At 36.8% G+C, this 17,482-nt stretch overlaps 1 protein-coding gene across 1 annotated transcript in view; it reads right to left on the bottom strand.

The window, feature by feature from the left end:
* The window catches only part of LRP6 (LDL receptor related protein 6), a 169,679-nt gene that overhangs the window by 54,499 nt on the left and 97,698 nt on the right, over positions 1–17,482 (bottom strand). Inside the window, 2 exon segments of the mRNA XM_021092344.1 lie at positions 14,760–14,931; positions 16,309–16,705. Coding sequence (XP_020948003.1) covers positions 14,760–14,931; positions 16,309–16,705 — 569 coding nt within the window.

Here is a 17,482-nt window from a genome sequence, read left to right as displayed (position 1 = left end):
TAAATGCTAGTTCTTGCCCCTTATTGTTTTAGTAAAATGCTTTAGTCTCTAAAAGTAAATAGCTATATTTAAATGGCTATATTTAATTGATCTAGTAAAATATAGTGCTTCAGAATAAAAATTAATAAATAAATATAAGAAAATGTGGAAACAAAAGACCGAACAACTATACACTTTTAAACTGAATAAAAGCAACACAGACCTTTCTGTATCCTGGCAACTTGTGGAAAACTGTAAGGCTACAAACAGCTTTATTCCCATTTCCAAATCCCCACTTTTATTGTTTGCTTATGCTACTTAGATGCACATCTAAGTAAACAACTACAGCAACTACAACAGTAAACAAGAAGGACCAAACAGCGTGACAACTCGACCTGAGTATACTTTTTGCTGCTCTAGCACACCCTCACTCCACTCCCCCTACCCCCTACAAAATCAAACAACACTGATAAACATCCAGTAAGTGCAAATCACTGTGAAAAACATGACACTGAGAAGTTTACAACAAGGCCTGTTCCAGCCAACAATCTAGTTGAGGAGATAAAAGTATACTTACATTAAAATCATATACATATACCTTTATCTGGCCTATGGCTAGTCAAGAAAAACTTGAGGAAGTAGCAATACTAGGAGTTCAAATCCATCTTCAAGAATTAGAAGAATTTTAATCCTCTTACATTGCTGGTGGAAATGTAAATTGGTGTAACCACTATGGAGAACAGTATGGAGATTCCTTAAAAAACTGAATCTGTAACTACCATATGATCCAGCAACCCCACTCCTGGGCAAAGATCCAGAGAAAACCATAATTCAAAAAGAAACATGCACCCCAATGTTAACTGCAGCACTATTTATAAGACCTAAGACATAGAAGCAATCTAAATGTCCATCAACAGAGGAATGGATAAAGATGTGGTATACACACACACACACACACACACACACACACAATGGAATATTACTCAGCCATAAAAAAATAATGATACAATGCCATTTGCAGCAACATGGGTGGACCTAGAGATTATCATACTAAGTAGGTCAAAGACAATTATCATGATATCACTTGTATGTGGAATCTAATAAAAATGATACAAAATAACTCATTTATAAAACAGAAACAAAATCACAGATTTTGAAATCAAACTTATGGTCACCAAAGGGGAAACTGGGGGATGGGAGGGAGGGAAGAGGGATAAATTAGGAGGATGGGATTAACATATACTCACTACTATATATAAAATAGATAACTAACAAGGACCTATTTCATAGCACAGGGAAATCTACTCAATATTCTGTAATGACCTATATGGGAAAAAGAATAGACATACATATAACTGATTCACTTTGCTGTACACATAAAACTAATACAACACTGTAAGTCAACTATATTTCATTAAAATATTTTTCAATGAAAAGAATTTGGAGGAAAAAAGAATTAGAAGAATTTTGACAAAGAGAAAATGATTTTCCAGAACAAAAGAAGTAACACACATAAGGTACAGTCAAGGATGTCTTGTTTGACTGACTCCGAAGAAATGCTCTGAGGCAGAAAGAACACAAAAGGGACTCAAAAAGACAGCATCAGGTAGATACCCTCTCAGCAGGTATGAAATTACAGGTAAGAAAAACTACAGAAAATAAGAAACTTCTAAAAGTACTTTAAGGAGAGTGCCATAAGAAAGCTTTATTTCAGGAAGACCTCTTTTAACTCTGTCTCTGTGTTCGGATTTTGCTGAAGATAAATATCTTCAATACAGAATTATAGTTAAGGAAATATTTTCACTTCCTATGGGATGATAACAGAGGTCCAAAATTCCTTTTCTGAAAGCCTTGGGGCTATCTCTTTCTCAGAATTTAGACCATTTTGGGTTTTTGTTTTTGTTTTTTTTTAAATCTACTTTCTTACTTAACTATATATCATTAACATTTTTTTTGACATTAAAGTCTTCTACAATACGGGTTTCTTTCTTTCTTTCTTTTTTTTTTTTTTGACTGTGCCCAAGGCACAAAGTTGTGGGTCCAGGGCTCAAACCTGTGCCACAGGAACAACAAGAGCCACTGAAGTGACAACTATACCACAACAGCCACACTAGGGATCTGTAACCTTTCTTCTTACATCCACCACTTTACTGTTCATAAAAATAATTTGTATAGTTCCCATTGTGACTCAGCAGTAACAAATGCAACCAGTATCCATGAGGATGTGGGTTCAATCCCTTGCCTGGCTTGTGGGTTAAGGATCTGGCATTGCTGTGAGCTGCGGTACAGGTCCCAGATGTGGCTCAGATCCTGCACTGCTGTGGCAGTGGTATATAGGCCAGCAGCTGCAGCGCAGATTCAACCCCTAGCCTGGGAACTTCCATATGCCACGGATGAAGTTTTTTTGCCCTAAGAAGCAAAAAAAAAAAAAAAAAAAAAAAAAAATTGTGGGAGTTCTCTTGTGGATCAGCAGGTTAAGGATCTGGTGCTGTCATTGCTGTGGCTCAGGTGGATGATGCAGTGCTGGTTCAGTCCCTAGCCCCAAAACTTCTGCATGTTGTGGGTGCAACCACAAAAAAGGGAAGGTTGATACAATGCACATAGCCTATCACCTCTACCTGGGTCTAGGGCAGCACTTCAATGCCAAACATGTTAATATTTTACAGCAAAACATATACAATTTTCCACAAAGGGGATAAAGACTACAATTAGTTTTACACTGTTTCCAGTCAGGTTCTTCACCCGACTTTAACAAATGTAACTTTTGGTTTTGAGAGTTTTTTGGATTTCAGAGTTGCACATAAAGGACTGTAGATGTGAATGTTTTGCTGATCTTCACTCTGTGCTCTGACAAAACTGGGGCTTGGATCGGTGTCAATGCTGCTCTAGGTGCAAGCAAAGGTCTTGGGAAAAAGAAAAACAAGCAAAGGACATGTTAAAAAGATAATGTAATTTTTAGCAACATCTGGCAGGACAGGTCTTAAGGAGATCTTTAGAATGGTGGTGTCCAGAAACTCAAATAGAGCTCCCTAAAAGCCACAACTAAAGATTTTGTAGCTTTACACACTAGAGTATTAGTCCCTTCCAGCTAGCTATTCCTTGTTCTCTCACTTTAAAGGCAAAAACTATATAAGCTGTCCCACCCCCCACCCCGGAGAGGGAGGGTAGTGAAGTAAATAGAGTGCACACTAAAGCTAGATATATCACATCCATTTCAAATCAACCAATGTAATTAAGATGTGCTCATGGTACTTTAAATGTAATTCTGTAAAACACACTGCTTCCTTTAATTCCCTATCTTCCCATTCTTGACTGTGTAGCTTTTTACAAGGCTGGGTCTAGAATACTGCTGTCCAAAAGAAATATAAGCCACAAATGTGAGTCATTTGTGGAATTTAAAATTTTTAAAAAACAGGTTAAAGTTAATTTTAAGAATACATTTTATCTATCCATATATATACTTTTTTTTTTTTTTTTTTTGGTTTTTAGGGCTGCACTCAGCCAAATGAAAGTTTCCAGGCTAGGGGTTGAATAGGAACTAAAGCTCACAGCAACTCCAGATCCTTAACTCAATGAGCAAGGCCAGGGATCGAACTGGCATCCTCATGGATCTTAGTCAGGTTCATTACTGCTAAGCCACAAGGGAAACTCTTATAAACAAAATACTTTTATTTGAACATGTACAATCTTTATAAATTTACTAATGAGATTTTATGTTCTGTTCATAATACATCTTAGTATGTATTTTATACTTCAGGCATTTCGATTCTGAGTAGCCACATTTTAGGTTCTCTGCAGCCGTATGTGGCTACTGGCTACCACAGTGGGCTATACAGGATTATAGAATTTCATGGTGATGATTATACAGCACACAGCAAAATTAATTTACTCCTATTTAGAAAGGGTCTCCATCCCCTCTCACACGTGGTGACCTTCGGGGTTGCCCTAGACTCATCAGGCTCAGTAAAGCCACAAACAAATGTCTTCCATTTGGTCTTTCCTTCCTCCTCAGCTATACTATACTTAATTCTAATATGGGTTACAATTACTTCAAATTTCTCATGAAAAAAATCAATAAAACTCTACTTTTTTCATATTTTATCACGTTTGCAAGTTTACATTTCAAAGTACCTGAGATTTGTAAGAGTAAGGACAAAGCCTGAATTCTTTCATTTCTTTTAGGTTATCTCAAAATAAAAGTATTATAAAGCACATTTATATTAATAAGAGAATCTACATCTGCCATCTCCTTGGCTCTCTCCTTAAGAGCATTCAGGATAGACAATGGTTAAAGCTGTGTGATTCATGACAATCTTTACTCTTCCTTCTTATGTATGTCTGAAATTTTCCATAATTTAAAGAAAGGGGAAGCAACATAAGGTGCAAGTCCAAGGGAATAATAACAATAGCTGTTATTAATAAATTATACTATTTTTGTGTTGATATGTGAAAAGCAATTTATAAAAATTCTCTGACGATATTAAGGGATCAAGAGTTTAAAATAAATTGTGAGGAGTTCCTGTTGTGGTCAGCAGGTTAAGAACCCGACTAGTATCCATGAGGATGCAGGTTCAATCCCTGGCCTCTCTCAGATCCACTGCTGCTGCGAGCTGCAGCGTAGGTTGCAGATGTGGCTCGGATGCTGCATAGCTGTGGCTGAGGTATAGGCTGGCAGCTACAGCTCGGAACTTCCATATGCCACAGATGAGGCCCTAAAAAGACAAAATAAAATAAAATAGAATAAAAAACAAAATCTGATTGTGAGACTACATCTAAAGAACTATATATTTTCCCTTATACAGAGTCTAATGATTACTTTCTGAAATCAGTTTCCTTCCATTACTTTTGCAAAGTTGAAAACTGGCTTCTGCCTTAAAAATTGCTTTTACCAGCCACACAATCTCTTTCTACTGGGCAGAAGCAATACAGTGAAGTAAGAACATGCTGCTTTATCTCAAAGAAAATTACTACTACACTTCTCATACTCAACAAGCAACAGTTTTGGACAGGTTACCAGGTTTATAAATACAGTTTTAAGCCCCTTTATGTTTAAAATAACAACCTAATCTTGGTAAAAGCTTGCTTGTACATTCTGAACCCAGAACAAATGCACCATTTTAGGTGATTCCAAAAGATTACCCTTATGCTTTAAAAGTTGAGCCAGCACTAATTAAATCTTCTGGCAACTCTTTAAGGCTGTGCTTCACTGTATTACTTCAGAGTAGTTTAATTAAAGTGAAATTAGGCTTCTGTCACTTCTAAAATCTACCTCCAAATCTGAATCAGAGTCTCCAGTGGTTTCAGCTGCTTCAACCACATTGTGGTATGGATTTAACATTCTGAGGCATTCCCAAATACTGCAAGCCACACTGAGAATATGGGCTACAACAGGAAACAGATGTGAGTTAACCAGAATATTATCTTCACAGAGAGGATGTAGTGGCAAACCTTCTGTAGACATCACATCCAGGTTTCTGAGCAATTTCATCAGCTCATTAAATGTCAAGACAGGATTACCCATGAAATCTTGGAATGCAGCCAGTCTACTACCAAAGCTGCTGCTATGCTACTTCACTTGACTAGACACGTTCAAAGAACAGACGACAACAGGACAATCAGGCACCCAACAAAAAAATGAACTAGAGTGGAAATGCTATAAAGTTCCAAAGAGAAATTCAAATAAATCATTTCTCTTATAATGTTCCAGCCAATATCCAAAATGAGTGAATCAGAAGTATACATACATATACTCAGAGACAAATAGGTATCTTTGGGGTCTGACTGATGTACTTCATGGGATAGAAAATATAATTTCACAGAAATGGCATTTTTAAAAACTATATATAGTCATGGAAATAACATTTCAGTCATGCAGAATCTCACTGGGGTGACAAGTAAAGAGAAATGTTTGTACCCAGTAGGGAAGGCAAAGGGATGCCATGCACCTGTTTAAGAAAGCAGCAAGGGGAGTTCCCGTCATGGCTCAGTGGTTAACAAATCCGACTAAGAGCCGAGTTGCGGGTTCAATCCCTGCCCTTGCTCGGTAGGTTAAGGTAGGTTAAGGATCCGGCGTTGCCGTGAGCTGTGGTGTGGGTTGCAGACGCAGCTCGGATACCACATTGCTGTGGCTCTGGCGTAGGCCAGCCACTACAGCTCCAATTCGACCCCTAGCCTGGGAACCTCCATATGCCGTGGAAGCGGCCCAAGAAAATGGCAAAAAGACAAAAAAAAAAAAAAAAAGCAGTAAGCTTTTAACCTAAAGCTGCCTTTTAACCTAATTCAAGATGTACTATGTCTGAGTAAATCACAAGTGATTTTCAATATGAAAAGAGAAACACATTTTGCACTAAGTAGTTTTATAATGTTTTTTCAAGAAGTCATGCTTAGAATATTAAATATTTGCAGTTAATGTGCTCTTTTACAGACAGAGCTAATAATTGTTATCGTGGCCAAAGCATTCTAAAACCTGAATTACTCGGGAAAACTATAAAATTGACAACAGATTTTTCTGATGAAGGTTATCATAATGATTAAAACCAACACCATCTTAATCAATTTATTCAACGGCCACACACACACTTCTATGTACCCCACTGTCCTGGAGCCTTCAATAAAGCCTAATGCGAGAAACACTCGCATATAATGGGAAAACAGCTCCCTTTCCTACCATTCTTTTCAAGACCAACCAAAATATATTCTATTTGGATTCTGAGTAGGAAAAAAATCAACTCTAAGACCTTACTATAAAGGCAAATGACTCCACTACCAATGACCATGCCTCATGAGTAGATATTGATTTTTAAATATTATTCTTCATTTAAAAAGAACCACAGCTCCTTGGCATGGCAAGTAAGATAAAGCTGGCATATACTGTTGTTCCAAAAAGTGTTTTTAAAGTGATGGGGGCTCCTTACAAAATTAAAATTAAATTACCATATGATCCAGCAATCCTACTTCCAGTACATACCCAAAAGAATTGAAAACAGGATCTCAAAAAGATGTCTGCATACCCATGTTCAATGTGGCAGTATTCACAATAGCCAAGGAGTGGAACCAACTTAAATATCCATCAACAGATGAATGGTTAAAGAAAATGTGCTCTGTTTGGGAAAAGCACCTTAGGAACTTGTTTGGGAACCAGTGATTTCAGAATTCATGAACCATTCTGTCTACCGATCCTGGACCTGAGCTGCAACAGCTCCCAGCTAACCTAGCTCTAGCTCGTTTCAGACCGGCCCCCACAATCTTGAATTGGTTCTTTCCAATCCTGTTACTGTTGATCCTAAAGTCAATGTAATCAGTGGTTTTTGTAAATGGACAAGACTCCTTGGTGTGTCTTGTCTGAGGTCAAACGGAGATTATGTTAGCAACCAAGGACCTCTGTTGACTCCTGAGCTCTTAGCCATGCAAGGCTTGTCCCCACACTTGTGTAGAGAGGTACAGTTATTCTACCCCTTAAATTTTGTTAATACATTATGCTGTTTCACATTACACTCTTAAAGCTCTAGAATTTAACACTGCCAGTGAAATTTTAAGTGTTAATAAAATAGATTATACCCATTAAAACAAAAAAGAAAATGTGGTATATACATACAATGGAATATTATTCAACCTCTAAAAAGATGGGATCCTGTCACACAGTACAGCCTGGATGAACTCTGACAACATTATGCTAAGTGAAATAAAGATCACAAAAAGACAATTCTGCACAATTCCACTTACATGAACTATCTAAAGTAATCAAACTCTTAGAAAGTAAAATGGCAGTTATTGGTGGGGAGGAAGTTGTTCAACAGATATGGAGATTCCATTCTGCAAAATGAAAAAGTTCTAGAGCTTGCACAATAATGTGCACATAGTAACAACACCACACACTTAAAAATGGTTAAGATGGTACATTTGGGGTTTTTTTAAAAACCACAATTTAAAAAAAACTGTAGGCATGTGAAATGAACATAGGAACCTTGAAGAAGCTCCTAATGCCAATTCTGGGATAACTTTTGCAACAATATACTAATGATAATGGAATATAACCTGTAGAATAAAATGAATATCCATGGGTTCGTGTGTGTTCGTGAGTTCGTGTGTGTGTGTGTGTGTGTGTGTGAATAACTGAATAAATAAGAGAGGGGCTATCTCTTCCTTACTGGAGAATTCCAATTAATACATATAATAGGAATCATGGAAATGGTATCAGTGTTACTTTCCTCTATGAGTATGTAAAATGGACCTGGGTTAAAGTTTTATTAATCCTGCAAATTTTTTGTTCAAGTCTGAAATTATTTCAAAATGAATAGTCTAAAAAAGAGGCAGCAGAACTCAACACAAAAAGTACTGTATTAGGAATTAGGAAACTTGAATTCCATTCTTTAATTTGTAAACAGAAAGCTAAAGCTGCTCAATGTTTTGCAAATTCCCTTCTAAGACGTCCCAAAATTGTGGTCTTTGCTCTTATGAGACTGTTTACCCTTTGCAAACCATCTAAAATAATAAAAATAAAATCCCTATGACCCTTTTAAAAGTTTAATAGTAGCCCAGCCTCAGGGAAATAACCTGAAAAGTTTTAAATGGACTCCATTAACAATTACATTTTTCACAAGCTTCAAACAGCTTTAAACATTTATTTAAACCCACCCCGCATGTTAATAATGGAGTAGCTAGTATACAGGTCAATGCAAAATCTAAATAAATAGCTTACCAGGAGAAGCTCCTGTCTGTAAAACTGAGTTAGTTACTAAAGATACAGAACCCCCAACAGGCAAGTTTTCTTTAGGTAGCAGGAATTAAATGCACTGTAAATAAGGAAATGTTTAAAGAAAAACAAAATATTCATGTCATCTGCAATATCAATTTCCTTTTAGCAATCTCCCAGGCACAATGTATTATCTGTTCTTAATCTAAGATATGCAGTTAGTATTAAAAAACGTCAGAAAATGTAACAGGAAGGAACCTAAAGATAATCCGGCTCGAACGACCTCACTGGCCAAAATACAAAGACCAGAAATATATGAATTATCTAAAGTCACCCAGTTAAATGGCAAAAATCAAACAAGAACTAGGTCAGGGTCCAATATTATAAAATGTTTCAATAAAGAACTAGCAATTATCATGCATAACTAAATATTGCTATCAACTGTAAAGAAGTTGACCTCTCTTCTCAAGAAGGAGATTAAACATTAAAATCCCTCTTACTTCAGGGATACAAAAACCAAAGGAACAAAAAAGGTATTTCTATAAGAATCAGACTAAAACTAAAAATATCTCCCTACATATTAAATGGTTTTATATTAAAACAGGAGAAGAAAAAGTTTAACAGCAGAACATTTAAAAAATGAGCCAAGAGCAAGTTCAAACTTGGTCACTAAAATGCTAAGTACCAACATGTATCAGATTACCCTAATTTACATAGATAAAATTATACTAACTCCTAAGTGAGGCATCTGCATCTTGTTTGGGGAGGTTCCAGGGTTTGTTGTGGCAGTTCTGGAAAGTATGATTACTCCTAACATCAAGCAAGTTTCTCTCATTATGTATGTGCAACAATATTTTTCAGAGCCGGACAAAACAGAACAGATAATGAGATGACAGAGAATGTAATTGGATGATGCACTACTCTGGTGGCTGTAAACTTTAACAAGTTAAGTAATGTCAGAATTATACATCAACAGGTAACTTTCAAATAGGAGTTCAAAGAAACACTATCATAAAATACACCTCGAATAGATACAAGATGAAATAACAGACAGCACCATATTTACCACTCAATGAATATAAGCTCCAAATCCAGGTATACCACTGAGCTGAGGAATCTAATGGAATTTATCACTGTCATTATTCTGTTATTATATGTCAAGAAAACGCAGGGAAAATATATATATATATTCATATACATACAGTGTGGTAAAGTAGTAGGAAAGGGCAAAGATTCAAGCATTTAAGTTCATTATCTTGAACATTTCTCTAAAACTGAAAGTAAAATCAATTTTAAGGAATACATAAATTGGCAAAGATTCAAAAGGAAGTACTTGTTGTTGATACTTGTCATACACTCAGGACAGCCTTTATCTTAACAGATGATTGACTATATTATAATTTCTTAAGGAGGAATTCATCTTAGAAACAAACAATAAGAAAGATCATCATCAATGGGTCCTTCTGTGCTTTAACAGACTTTCACAACACACAGGCTAAAGATGCCAGACAAAGAAACTGCTTTAAAAAGAAACCTGAACACTTGGGAAACAAACTTCCTTGTTAGAGTACTGATACAAAAGAGGAAGTTGTCATGAGAGGAAAATGTAGCCCTGCAATTTCAGGCTTAGAATATGAAACAGAATATTCACCCAATGCCAAGTTTTCAGCACATATTCTATATAATAATACCCTCTTTATTCAAAAATTTCTTGGTACTCAAGGTTCTAATAATCTCTTTTTCCCAACAAAGTTGTGCCAGGTATAATTAGATTTGGACAAAACTACCTATGGACACTGTAGTCCCTAAAGTAGAGAAATTTACAATAAGATTTAAACTGATTTCCACATGCCCTTGAAGTAGACAAGAAAATCTCTCTCCTTACCTACAACTACTAGACGTTGCTGCATTTGTCAGCATAAGCTCAGAAATGAGAAGGGGAAAAAATAAGTAAAAATTACATAATGAGAAAGTAAACCGTGAGAAAATTTCAGCTATGACAGTATATTACTATTTTCAATAAAACTAGTGATTGAAAACACGTTAATCTTGTCAATCAGTTAAAACTGTTTTAGTGGTATACAAAAACATTTTCAAGAAAACACAAGCTAATAGTATATTCATAACTTTATATAATGGCAAGAAAATGCTTTAAACTTAAATGTTTTTGGCGGTATAACTTGGCCAAGAAAAATGAGATACTGTTAAGACACAGTGTGCTTCTGCCTACTGCAGGGTCTTATAAAGGCTTGTTTCTTGTTCTCCCACCTGAAAAACAGAAATGATCCTTTCTACTAATGCTTTAGCATCTATTATGAGGAAGCCCCAGAACACTACAGTTAACTCATGGATGGGGGACAGAAAGGATCCCAGAGCAGACAAGTAAACTAGAGGCTTGTATTGTAAAAGGAGAAGAAATGATTTCAGCATAATGCAGAAGCATAAACAAGTACCAGCAAGAACCTTTTAAACGACACCTACAGTTAAGTGGTCACTATCAGTTGACAAATCACAGGCTCACAGACACATTCTTAACATGAAAGCACCAACCAATATAATGTTTGTCTTTATTAAAAAAAAAAAAATGTGACATCACTGGCCATTCCCTAAGCCCCATCTCTCTCTGCAGAAGTTGGTTATAAACCTCAGGTAAACCTATTCATTCTTTCTTCCAACTCTATACAATAAAAATTGAGTCTGAAACCCAGAGCTCCCCATTACTCTTCTCTGGTTTCCCCAACCCTCAGACCCAGCTCTCCAATATATTCAGCAGCTGGCTATGTCATCACTTAACCAAAAAAAGGAAGTGAGTACCTATCTAAGGAATCTCCACTGAGGAAGCGGAGAACAAAAGTGAATGAACATTTTTAAGTCTTCCCATAGGATACACTCAAAAACAAGAGCTTTGCCTTATACTGCTACATGATACCTATCTTTTCTTACCAGATGTACTAGAAACACATTATCTCAAGTAAACTCTTAAGTTTTCCAGAAGGGAATAGGGCTACTACTATTATAATTTAATATTTTCTAATAGTTCCAGGAAATAGCAACTTTCATTCTTAGGAATGACAGAAGTGAGGAAGTTTTAAGAGAAGGAGCTAGCAAGGAGAATGTGACCTAGATTGGGGTCAGATCAACAATGCATCACATGATACGTAACAGAAGGCTAGCAAGTAATCTTAGAAACATTAAAAAAAATTCTTAATCAATCTGCTATTAAAGCAAGATAAAAATCTGATAGTGACAGCTGTTCCTATAAATCAAGACTAGTCTCAGAGAGGGAAACTACAGTTTTTCCTCCCTCAGTTATGTAAGATTAATTTAGATGAAGAGCTGTGCTCATTCCTTAGTTTGCCATATACCACACCAATTTTACACATCATAAAGTTGGAAAGTAATAGATAAGAGTATCTGCTCTTATTTCCCAAATGTGTCTGTAAAAAGAAAATAACAAAAGCACTGAATGCTCAATTAAGGAAACTTCATCAGAATCTCCAGAAGAAAGAAAGAGGGGGAGGTCTTTGTGTGTATAATTTTGTGGAAGTAAATGTACCAGTAACCCCAAATAATCTGTCAAAAAAAGAGCAAAGATAAAAAAATGTGTGTGTGTGTAGTCACTTTGCTGTACAGCAGAAACTGGCACAACACTGTAAATCAACTATACTTTAAAAAAAAGAACAAAGGACAAATAGTTATGTTCCAGTAAACCCAGAAGAGAAATACATCTGAAAGGTAGGTTTAAGGATGCTGGTTCCAGTCAAGTAAGAAGGAAATCAGGAAGTAAATGACACTACTTACATACACAGAGACCAGAACTAATAGTGATTCTAAGACCTACTGTAATTACTGCAAACTAAGAAAATAAATCCTATATAATGAATGAAGTTATATAATGTGCATTCATTTTTATTCTTTTTTTTGTTTTTTGCTTTTCAGAGCTGCATATGGAAATTCCCAGGCTAAGGGTCAAATTGGAGCCAGCTGCCAGCCTACACCACAGCCACAGCAACAGATCTGAGCCACGTCTGCAACCTATACCACAACCACGGCAAAACCGGATCCCCAACCCAATGAGCAAGGCCAGGGATGGAACCCACATCGTCATGGATTATTAGTCATGAGTCGTTTCTGCTGTGCCATGATGGGAACTCCCATTTTAATTTTATTTATTTATTACTGTCATTCAGAACCCCTATAAATTCCTATTTCTCTACCTGAATCCTTCCTGAACTATTTTTGATTTTGAATGAAAGTCTAACTCTAAAGTCCTAAAAGTGACCTGAAGTAGGGAAAATAAGATTTGAAAAATTCCTAGAAAGAAACTCTTTTTTCGGGGGGGGGGCTATGCCTGCAGCATGTGAAAGTTCCTAGCCAGGGATCAAACACAAGCCACTGCTGTGACGCCAGGTCCTTAACACACTGCGCCACAAGGGAACTCCACAAGTGTTTTATTTACAATCTAATCACAGCAAGCTAAGAAAGATCAAATATGGAATTTTAAAAATCCCTACAAAGTAATAATCAAGTGCTATTCCCTTCTGTGCAGGAATTCCTCTGAGACACATGGGCTTTAAACTTTTTCTAAGAGGAGTAATACCATGTACAGTCCACAGCTGATCAACAACGTATATTTTCGAACTGGCTGGGAATGGTGTATGATCTGTACTCAAGCCTACCCAAGTGAAGCTAACGGCCTGTCTGAAAAGTGAACTCATAACCTTTGTCTCATTAGCACTGCACTCCAGCTGCTAAAGATTCAAACACTAACTTGGATTTAAAGGAGGTGGAGACAGTAAAACACTAACAATAGGGAGAAAATTTATATAGTCAAGCCCATGCAAAATTGTCTATTAATGGAAACCAGCTGCAAGAATAGGAGATGGTTTTCAGTATTTAAGCCTGGTGGAATACTAATGGGTTTTTTCTAGTCTACGATTCCATTCTGAAAGGAAGGCCCTTTAATTCAGTATTCCCTCAGAGTCCCTGAACTCCTAAGAACTGCCTTTCTAAACTACTCTAGAGCCCCAAATTATCTATTAGGAGATATGTGCTGTGGCTCTGAAGAGCCATTCAAAGCTATTCCTGATATGAGAAGTCATGCATTCTCCAAAGGAACACTGTGATTTAAACTCTGTTTTAAAATCCACAAGACCTCTAGCACAGTCCAATTCAAAGCTGTAAAATTTAGACTTCACACTTGATACCAAGGCTATATGCCCTTCAAAAAACCATGTGATAAAATATTTACATATTCACATACAGTGGTTGTCTCCACAGTAATTCCACAATAATTGTATTTTTTTTTTCTTCCTTTTCAGGGCGGCACCTGCAACATATGGAAATTCCCAGGCTAGGGGCTGAATCAAGAGCTGCCAGCCTAGGCCACAGCCACAGCCACACCAGATCTGAGCCACACCTGTGACCTACACCGCAGCTCACAGCAATACCAAATCCTTAACCTACTGAGTGAGGCCGAGGATGAAACCTACATCCTCAAGGATACTAGTCAGGTTCTTAACCCCGAGCCACAACAGGAACTCCCACAATAATTCTATTCTGATAGCTGCAACTTAGTTCTATCATTTGGTATTTTCCCCCCAAGCTTTGGTTAACTAATTATTCTCTGACAGCTCATAAATAAATTTAAAAACCGTTTGCATGTAACCATCTTAATGCTTAGTATACGTCACCATCTGCTCCAACACCATCACCAACCAAAAAGTATATATACATATATGGGCTTTGTTTTCCTGACAGTGACTACCAGCTTTCCCAACATGCAGTGTTTTATATCATGTATGGTTTGTGCAAACTGCCCCTAAGAATTCAGGGAGTAGGTTTACATATAATGAAAAAAATCATTCACATAAGCTTTTAAGACATTTCTCATGCCAGTGTAGTTCAGAAATCCTGAGGTTGGGCAGAAGAAAATACGTAATCCCTAGAGTCCCGAAGGTTGAGTAAAATTTCTATACAAGATACCCCTGGCACTCTAGGGAAGAGGCAAGACTATCTGTTATCAAATTATCATCAATTCAAAAACCATTATAAAACTGGTTTTAAAATGAAAAAATAGGAAACAAACCTCAATTTTGTCTGTTTTGGCATCTCCCCAGTATATTTTGCCTTCATCATAATCCAAGGCTAAACCATTTGGCCAACCAAGAGAAGTGTTAACCAACACTACTCGATCAGAACCATCCAGTGCTGCTCGCTCAATTTTCGGGATTTCTCCCCAGTCAGTCCAATACATGTACCTACAGAAGTATACAGAATATGAGCTAAAAACAGATAATAAACTGTAACTTTTCAGACATCCTAAGGGTGAGGCTCACCCTCTTTTACACTGGTTATCAGTTTACACCATAGAAGAAAAAAAAAAAAAAAAAAAACTAAGGGTATGTTTAAAAAGACATTTATAACAGCAGTGTATAAGCTTGTAGAAAATTTCCAGATCAGAGTTTTCTAGAAATGAAAATGAAAATGCCTTCCAATAATTAGATTCTGTTTTTAGTGATTTTTTTTTTTCAAAATATTTTGTGCTCCTTCCCATGAAACAGTCCTCTCCATTTCTTGCTGGCTTGTCATCTCTGACACAAAAAGGTTGTCCCAGAAGTAATATTCAGACAGCAAAGTGAATTCCTAAAATAGCTAACTCTTCCTGTAGTGCTAAGTGACTCTTGCGGCTCCTGAGCATTTAAGGGGCTGTAAGGTACTGGTATACATATAATAATTTATCATTGTGTCCACCCTCAGAATGAATCTCATAGAAACAACATTGGTGAGTATACAGAAAGCCGTGTTTCCCTGAACTACGGTCAGAGTGCTATTGGGAAAAAAAAAAAAAAGACTATGTGTAAAGCTGTATGGCCAGATAAAATAGTTCTGGAAATCAAGTAAGATATTCATATGTTTGGGAGCATATAAAAAGTAAGACACATTCTTGGAGTTCCCGTCATGGCTCAGTGGTTAACGAATCTGACTAGGAACTATGAGGCTACGGGTTCAATCCCTGGCCTTGCTCAGTGGGTTAAGGATCTGGCATTGCCATGAGCTGTGGTGTAGGTCGTAACGCGGCTCGGATCTCTCATTGCTGTGCCTGTGGTGTAGGCCGGCAGCTACAGCTCTGACTGGACCCCTAGCCTGGGAACCTCCGTATGCCGAGGGAGCGCCCTAGAAAAGGCAAAAGACCAAAAAAAAAAGTAAGACATACTCTTTACCATATTATTCTAGAAGTACTGAAAATGAGGTAAAATTAAATCTTCTAGGGGAAAAGAAAGAGTTCTGAAAACAATTTCTTTCTACGTTTTTTACAGTTATGATGCAACCTCGGCAAAATCTACAGCCAACATCCAAAGTCAGCAGGCATGGACTTAATTTAGAAAGAAAAAGTATTCAAAACATTCAAGGGAAAAAACTAGCAATTCTTTAACGTAAGATTTTATTCCAATTACCAAATTCTAAATAAAATAACTAAAGATTTTATTCCAATAACTATATATAAAAATGGACAGCCATTAAAGAGCTATTTATTGGAAACTAACAGATACTCTATATTGTTTTTGTCAGTGTTTTCAGGGACCTGTGGAAAACAGAAACACCTAGCAAAATTTTCTATCAGTAGAGCTTCTTACCCAACCATCGGATCTAATACAATAGCCCGGGGTTCCTCTAAGTCCTCTGAAATCAAGATCTTCCTCATGGTCCCGTTGAGCCTTGTCACTTCTATTCGATCAGTGCCAGTGTCCGTCCAATAAAGATTTCGGGCAACCCAATCAACAGCAATACCATCAGGATGCGCAATTTGAGCAGTGACCACAAACTGACTGCCAGATCCATCTATGAATGAGCGGCGTATGGCCCTCACTTCATCATCAGTCCAGTAGATATAGCCCTCCACAGGATCATAATCTATGGCGATGGCATGACGGATGTCTTCTAACTGTAGGACAATGTCTGTGAAATCTGGTGTATCCAAAGAAATGCGTCTCAAGTCTGTCCTTCTGGCTAAAAGCAATAATTCAGTGGCACCTAGGACAGCAAAGTGAAAAAAATAAAGAAAAAACTTAAATCCGCAGTTGCCTTTATTTAGTCACTCTAAATAAAGAATATAGAACTTCAGGAATTGAAAAGTTAATGAGTACCAAAGAATATTAGGGTCTATTTAGAGTGGAAATGGAAAGTAATGCAGCAAAACAGCTTGACTATGAGGTCAAGTTCTATAATGGTGAGCCCTCCATATCAAATTTTGATTTCTTTCTGGCTTCATTCATCATAAAGCCCTTGTAATTAATAACAGATACTTAAACGTATAATGCATAGTAACTAAGTAATGACAAAGCTAAGTAGCTGAATATTAAAGGAAGGAAGCATAGGATACAGGCTTTTTGCTCAAGAGGGATATTTAAAAAGGTAAAGCAATCTAGGACAAGGATATTTTGTGATTAATGAAAATACTCTAAAATTGGATGGATTGTGATGGTTGTACAACTCTGTAATTTTACCTAAAAAAACAATGAACTGTACACTTGAAATGGCTAAATTTTATGATATGTAAAGTTTATCTCATTAAAGCTGGTTTAACAAAGACAACTATAGGGCAATGCCTGACAGAATTAAGGACAAAGGAGGTTATGGAAGAGTAAATAGCAGCAGTAGAGAGAGAATCAGACAAATACAACACAGTGGGTAAGAGTAAGAGCTGTGCATCTGACAGAACTGGATTCAAGTAACTATACAAACTTAGGTAAGACACTCAATCTCTCAAAGCCTAGCTTCTTCATCTATGCCTCACAGTGTTGCTGTGAG

The sequence above is a fragment of the Sus scrofa genome, chromosome 5 (assembly GCF_000003025.6).
Source record: "Sus scrofa isolate TJ Tabasco breed Duroc chromosome 5, Sscrofa11.1, whole genome shotgun sequence".
Lineage (NCBI taxonomy): Eukaryota > Metazoa > Chordata > Mammalia > Artiodactyla > Suidae > Sus > Sus scrofa.
This window is presented reverse-complemented; position numbering and strand designations above follow the sequence as displayed.